The following is a 6,833-nucleotide window of genomic DNA, read 5'->3' as shown; positions in this document are numbered from 1 at the left end:
GATGAATATAATAGATTTCAGAATCTTGGAAACATGTTTCCTATATTCGCTCTCAAATGAAGATTGCAAGTAGTAATATTTAAAGCAATTTTAATAAAATAATTAAACTAAACAGAAAATGTGAATAAAACAAGAGCGTAATAGTTGTGAATGGATATCATTTTGAAATATGATTCACTGAATTGTCCAGTGTTTGTATCAAAATTTCATAATTAAATGTTATTGAAGAACTGGTTCTAATATATTGTAGGAAGCCTTGGTGAGAGTCAACACATAACCTGACACAACCCAACTTAAATAAATATGATTTTTAACACCAATTATAAGATGTAATAAAATCATTCCATCACATTTCATCAGCAAAGGATAGTTTCATATGATCGAGATCATTTTTATGTTGCAGATTGGCTGGTCTGTTTAGATCTTTCTTTCTTAAAGAGTATTATGTTTATATATATGTTGTGCTACTGCGAGTAAGAATCTCACAGTTGCATTTTAGGCCAAATGACAATAAAACTCGACTAGACTCTTGACTCTTAAATATAATTGAACCATAGCAATGGTGATTAGACGTTGTCTGGCATAAAAATGTTGTTAATGACATTTAGAAGAAATCAATTGTAGATCTGAATGACAAATGTGAGAAAAAACCCTTGTGTCAAGTTTCTAAAATGCGATTTTTCAATTTAACATTTTTTGAAATTTATTTTCAAGTTTGTCAATTTTTTACCAAACTCGAAAAACTTATCATAAACATATCTCTGGTAGTCAATGTTCAGTTGAACTTAATCTTAGGAAACACTTCTGCCTCCTCCTTTGGTGATGATTATCCCAGTTAATTCAGTGATTTAAATCTAGTGATCTCCAAATATGCACGACAAAGTGTAATTTCTTCATCTAAACATTTTATTCTGTTCTCATTGCCTATTAGCGTCCTGCTCTAGAAGTATCACATTTACTTGGCACAAAGGTCTCTGCTAAAACCCTTTTTCCAGATGCCATATTAGAAGCTTAAAGAGGTTGATCCCCTCTGACAAATTAATGTGTGTTTCCCTTCTTCCAGAGAACAGTAAAAGATCATGAAAATGTTCTGCATACAGCTGGTAAACAAGGACATGCTTAAACCCACCTCCACAATGTTAACGCATCAGGGTGCATTATAGAGACGTGAATACAAAGCTATACGCATCCCGGACCTTAAATCTAAAAGGCAGTGAAAAGTACTTTCATTGACAACAAAATGCAACTACAGTGCCCTCCATAATGTTTGGGACAAAGACCCATCATTTATTTATTTGCCTCTGGACTCCACAATTTGAGATTTGTAATAGAAAAAGATCACATGTGGTTAAAGTGCACATTGTTAGATTTTAATAAAGGCCATTTTTATACATTTTGTTTTCACCATGTGGAAATTACAGCAGTGTTTATACATAGTCCCCCCATTTCAGGGCATCATAATGTTTGGGACACTTGGTTTCACAGGTGTTTGTAATTGTTCAGGTGCGTAATAATTGCCTCCTAAATGCAGGTAGAAAGAGAGCTCTCAGCAGCTAGTCTTTCCTCCAGTCTTTGCATCACCTTTGGAAACTTTTATTGCTGTTTATCAACATGAGGACCAAAGTTGTGCCAATGAAAATCATTATGAGACTGAGAAATAAGAATAAAACTGTTAGAGACATCAGCCAAACCTTAGGCTTACCAAAATCAACTGTTTGGAACATCATTAGGAAGAAAGAGAGCACTGGTAAGATTACTAATCGCAAAGGGACTGGCAGGCCAAGGAAGACCTCCACAGCTGATGACAGAAGAATTCTCTCTATAATAAAGAAAACCCCCCAAACACCTGTCCGACAGATCAGAAACACTCTTCAGGAGTCAGGTGTGGATTTGTCAATGACCACTGTCCGCAGAAGACCATGAACAGAAATACAGAGGCTACACTGCAAGATGCAAACCACTGGTTAGCCGCAAAAATTCGATGGCCAGGTTACAGTTTGCCAAGAAGTACTTAAAAGAGCAACCACAGTTCTGGAAAAAGGTCTTGTTGTCAGATGAAACGAAGGTTAACTTATATCAGAGTGATGGCAAGAGCAAAGTATGGAGGAGAGAAGGAACTGCTGAAGATCCAAAGCATTCCACCTCATTTGTGAAACACGGTGGTGGGGTGTTATGGCCTGGTCATGTATGGCTGCTGAAGGTACTGGCTCACTTATCTTCATTGATGATACAACTGCTGATGGTAGTAGCATAATGAATTCTGAAGTGTATCCTATCTGCTCAAGTTCAAACAAATGCTTCAAAACTCATTGGCCGGCGGCTCATTCTACAGCAAGACAATGATCCCAAACATACTGCTAAAGCAACAAAGGAGTTTTTCAAAACTAAAAAATGATAAATTCTTGAGTGGCCGAGTCAAACAACCGATCTGAACCCAAGTGAGCATGCCTTTTATATGCTGAATAGAAAACTGAATGGGACTAGCCCCCAAAACAAGCATAAGCTAAAGATGGCTGCAATACAGGCCTGGCAGAGCATCACCAGAGAAGACACCCAGCAACTGGTGATGTCCACGAATTGCAGACTTCAAGCAGTCATTGAATGCAAAGGATATGCAACAAAATACTAAACATGACTATTTTCATTTACATGACATTGCTGTGTCCCAAACATTATGGTGCCCTGAAATGGGGGGACTATGTATAAACACTGCTGTAATTTCTACACGCTGAAACCAAAATGTATAAAAATGGCCTTGAATAAAATCTGACAATATGCACTTTAACCACATGTGATTTTTTTCTATTACAAATCTCAAATTGTGGAGTACAGAGGCAAATAATTAAATAAAGGGCCTTTGTCCCAAACATTATGGAGGGCACTTTACTTCTGTCTGGAACAGGGAGAGAACCAGCTTCTGAAGAACTCTTAGCTTCTTTATTTTTTCCCAGGAAAGTGATTTAAATTATGCTTTGTTTTTATTTAGTGCAGGACCAATATTGTACTAAATAAATATTCTATCTTCTGCTGTATTCTTCCATAATATTAACTCAAGTTATTTTTTTCTCTCGCTCCAGATACTACTGTTGTATATTTTTATTTTGGCTTCAGTTCTCTGCTTTTGCTCTGAGCTGCATTTTAGAACTTTTAGAAGTCACTTAATTTTTTTACAATATAATTGCCCTCAATAGAAGTAGATAGCTTCATTAACACAGCAACCTTGGCCTCATTCTATCAAAGATACTTCCTGTGACTTATCCATCCCTCTCTCATGCATCTGCATTTTAAAATTTGTCATCTCACTATTCCAGATCTGGTGAAGGGGTTTCGCCCTGAAACACTAACTTTGTTTCTTTCTTCCAATGCGACCAGATTTGCTGTGTTTTCAGCATTTAGTTTACATTTCATATTTCGAGCATGTGCAATTTTTTTGATTTCCAATCATTGAACTTTGTCTGAGCTCAGATAGCAAAGTTTATCCATTTCCCCTTCTTCTATCACCACACCCTGCTGTTATGTTATACATTTTACTGAATGATGAGCCCTGCACATTATCTTCCAAAATAATTGTAACACTAATCAATTTTAAGTCCTTTTTAACCATCTCTTTGTTTGTGCAGATTAACCCAACTTCAAAAGCTCTGACTAGTTGGGATTAGTCATATCGACCTTTCAGAAGACTTCATGGTTACATGTGTGTGTCATCACAACAGGGGAAAACTTGGTTATTAATAATATGAAAATATATTGATAACATCATCTCCTTAGACAGTTATACCACATCTGGTAAAATTAGGATTTACAACAGAATTTCTGTCATACAACCACTTCTGCATGGTTCTGCCCACTCACACAATATAAAGAATGATGGCAGTTAGCTTGCCTTGTAACGAGCGTGTTCTGTCAAAGTGAAAAGCCATCTCCCCGCTCTGTGTTTGCTTGTGAATCATGATCTGAGTCTGGGGCTTGCACCGCCTGTCACAAGGGTCAGAAGTGTGCGAAGTGGGAAGAGGGACACCATGGTGGGTTTTAATATGGACCCTTAAGTAGGAAGCAGTAGAAAAACCTGAGGAAAAAGACAGAAGAGATTCTGTCACTCCATCAGATGAAATCTCAGCACCCCAGACTTCTGAACATCAGAGGTTAAAATATTCCAGAATTCCAAGATTAAAATATTTATTTTCTAATGGGGATATTTTACGTTCAATACATTTTCTTCTCAGCTGCTTATCCAAATATATACAATACTTGATGTTAGGCAGTCTTCTTCGTACGGAGGTGATGCAACTTTAATCACTAGCTTTATATAACACATTATATCAGGATATGTTATAGGAATAAAAGCATACTTGCATCATTATACTTGTTTTGTGATTCTCATGTTCTCAAGCAGGTCCAGACAATGCTGCCACAAGTGTGAAACCCATAACCAGTACCACTTCTGCAGTTCCAAATTTTCATATTGACAACTCAAGTTTAGAAGAACAGATTTGAAAACAGTAAAAGTATATTCTTAAAACAATTGTAAAAATTCTACTTTCAATCGTAAATTCAGAATTGCAGGGCTGCGCTGTATTCCAATGCATCCACCTCAGCTCAGGTTTGCAGCCTTTATTCAATACTGTGTAGAAACTAGGCCTTGGTGTGAAGCTGCGCTGATGCGGGGCCTTCATTTAGAACTGGGATGTGGGATGGGGATAAATTAATGCTGAATCTACATGGTCCCAAAATAATATCAACCTAAGGTATTCTTTACTTCGTGGAGCTAGGGAAATCAGTTTAACAGACAGAGTCTGTGAAAAATACTGGCTGATCTGGCCTCTCATGAAATAGGGTACAGAACATTAACAACCAGCTACTAAGGAGTTAAAAGGTACAGGTCTGGACTTCAGATTGCATGATACTAAACCCAACTGGGATTTCTACTTAGCTAGGCAGTAGCTGTGTGAATGCCATGTGAAAGAGATCTATCTGTGGATATCTCTAAATTGGACTGCCATGAAATTTTAAGAACACAAGTAAGAAAGAAATAAGACAAATGTAATGAAATACAAGTGGACAATAATGTGCAGTGTCAATGTAGAGTATATAAAATGAGCCTTTGAAGTGTCTCTTCCAAAAGAAAACCCTGCTGCCATAGCTGTTAGAGGGCCATGGGACAGTCAGCAATCATCAACAGGAAACATTAATAAGCAAAACAGAGAACTGGCAGAACAACCTGCCATCTGGAGGAGCAAAGCAGAAAGTTAACGGAGAGTATGTTGAATGATTGTAATCACCATTCTCAGCACGTCCTGCAGCCCAGCTGAGTAATTCCCACCACTGAGGAAGTGACAGTGTAATCAATCACATAACTACAACATACATGTGCTTAGTTAACAGATCTTTGAAATCAGGTGTATCCATGTTTTCAGGATCAAACAGTGCAACAGCAGAGGCTACAAGTGACAATAACAATACATTTTCAACTCTCAACTCTTTAGCTAGGAAGGCATGAAGACTATAAATGATCAGTTTAAGTGGTTGGTTTCTGCTCCTATGTTGGTGAACTAGATTATTCATCCCTCAATGACATGAACATTAATTTGAATATGGAAACATGGTCCATGGATTAGAGAATGTAATTATACATCTATTTCATACTATCAGAAGATACTCCAAAAAAATCCATTAAATAGTCAGGCTAGATTTCAAACTTCCATATTTTTTAAGCCAGACTCATTTGCAGAATTAAAGTATAAGAAAGTTTCATAGGATCTTTCACCACATCAATTGGTATGTTGGTTTCAACCTAACTCTAGACTCATCTATGAAGCAAATTTACCTACCCTATCAAACGATATGCAATGGAATACTTTATTGTCACGTGACTAGGCACAGTGAAATTCTTTGTTCGATACCCAATGTATACAAATAGCAGCCACCTACGGCACTGACAGAGTTACAAAGCACGCCGGCTCCTCCTTTTGTTCTCCACCCCCCCCACAGCTTTCCCCTACGCTGGGTTCCCATTGGCCTTTGTTCTCCCCCCCTCCCCAATTTTAATCACGGTACTCTGACCAACAGTGAAGAAAAAATGCTATAAAATTGTTTAAAACTCAGGTCCGAATACAATTATAATAGTCCAAGCTATATAGCATGGAAACTGGCATTCTGCCTAGCCTGTCCATGCTGACTAAGTTGCCTAACTGAGCCAATCGCACTTGTTTGCACCTGGCTGTTACCTCTCTAAACCTTTCCTATCCATGCACCTGTCAAAGTGTCTTTTAAATGCCATAATTGTACCCACCTCTACCACATCCTCTGGCAGTTCATTCCATATATGGACCTTCGGGTCCCTTTTAAATCTTTCCTCTCCCACCTTAACCCATGTCCTCTAGTTTTCGACTCTCCTATCCTGGAGAAAAGACTGCGGCCATTTATCTTAGTTATGCCCCTCATGATTTTTCTAACTTTATAAGATTATCCTATAGCCTCCAATACTCATGGAAAAAAACTCCCAGCCTATCCTGCCTGTATTACTCAAACCCTCCAGACCCAGTAACATCCCTGTCATTTTTTATTTCACCCTTTCCAGTTTATTGCCATCCTTCCTGTAGCAAGGCAACCAGAACGGTATTCAATACTCCAAATGTGACTTTACCAATGCTTTGCAGAGATGCAATATGATGCCCCAAAATCTATACTCAATACCCTGACCGATGAAGGCAAGCATGCCAAATGCTTTCCACTTCAACCTGTCTAGCTGTGTCACCACATTCATGGAACTATGTACCTGCATCCTTAAACACTCCCTAGGTCCATAATATTTACTATGTAAGTCCTGCTCTGGA

General features: G+C 38.0%; 1 protein-coding gene across 3 annotated transcripts in view; it reads right to left on the bottom strand.

Annotated features, from left to right (window-relative positions):
* Positions 1 to 6,833, bottom strand: part of patz1 (POZ/BTB and AT hook containing zinc finger 1) — a 50,564-nt gene that overhangs the window by 15,099 nt on the left and 28,632 nt on the right. For 2 of the 3 annotated variants that reach the window (XM_078421320.1, XM_078421319.1), the window contains exon 4: positions 3,884 to 4,066. The exons of the other annotated variant lie outside the window; for it this stretch is intronic. In XM_078421320.1, the coding sequence (XP_078277446.1) occupies positions 3,884 to 4,066 (183 nt within the window). The remainder of the gene's footprint in view (positions 1 to 3,883; positions 4,067 to 6,833) is intronic. 3 annotated transcript variants of the gene reach the window in all.

The sequence above is a fragment of the Rhinoraja longicauda genome, chromosome 25 (assembly GCF_053455715.1).
Source record: "Rhinoraja longicauda isolate Sanriku21f chromosome 25, sRhiLon1.1, whole genome shotgun sequence".
Classification (NCBI taxonomy): Eukaryota; Metazoa; Chordata; class Chondrichthyes; order Rajiformes; family Arhynchobatidae; genus Rhinoraja; species Rhinoraja longicauda.
Note: the sequence above shows the minus strand (reverse complement) of the source record. Positions and strands in the feature narration are given on the sequence as shown.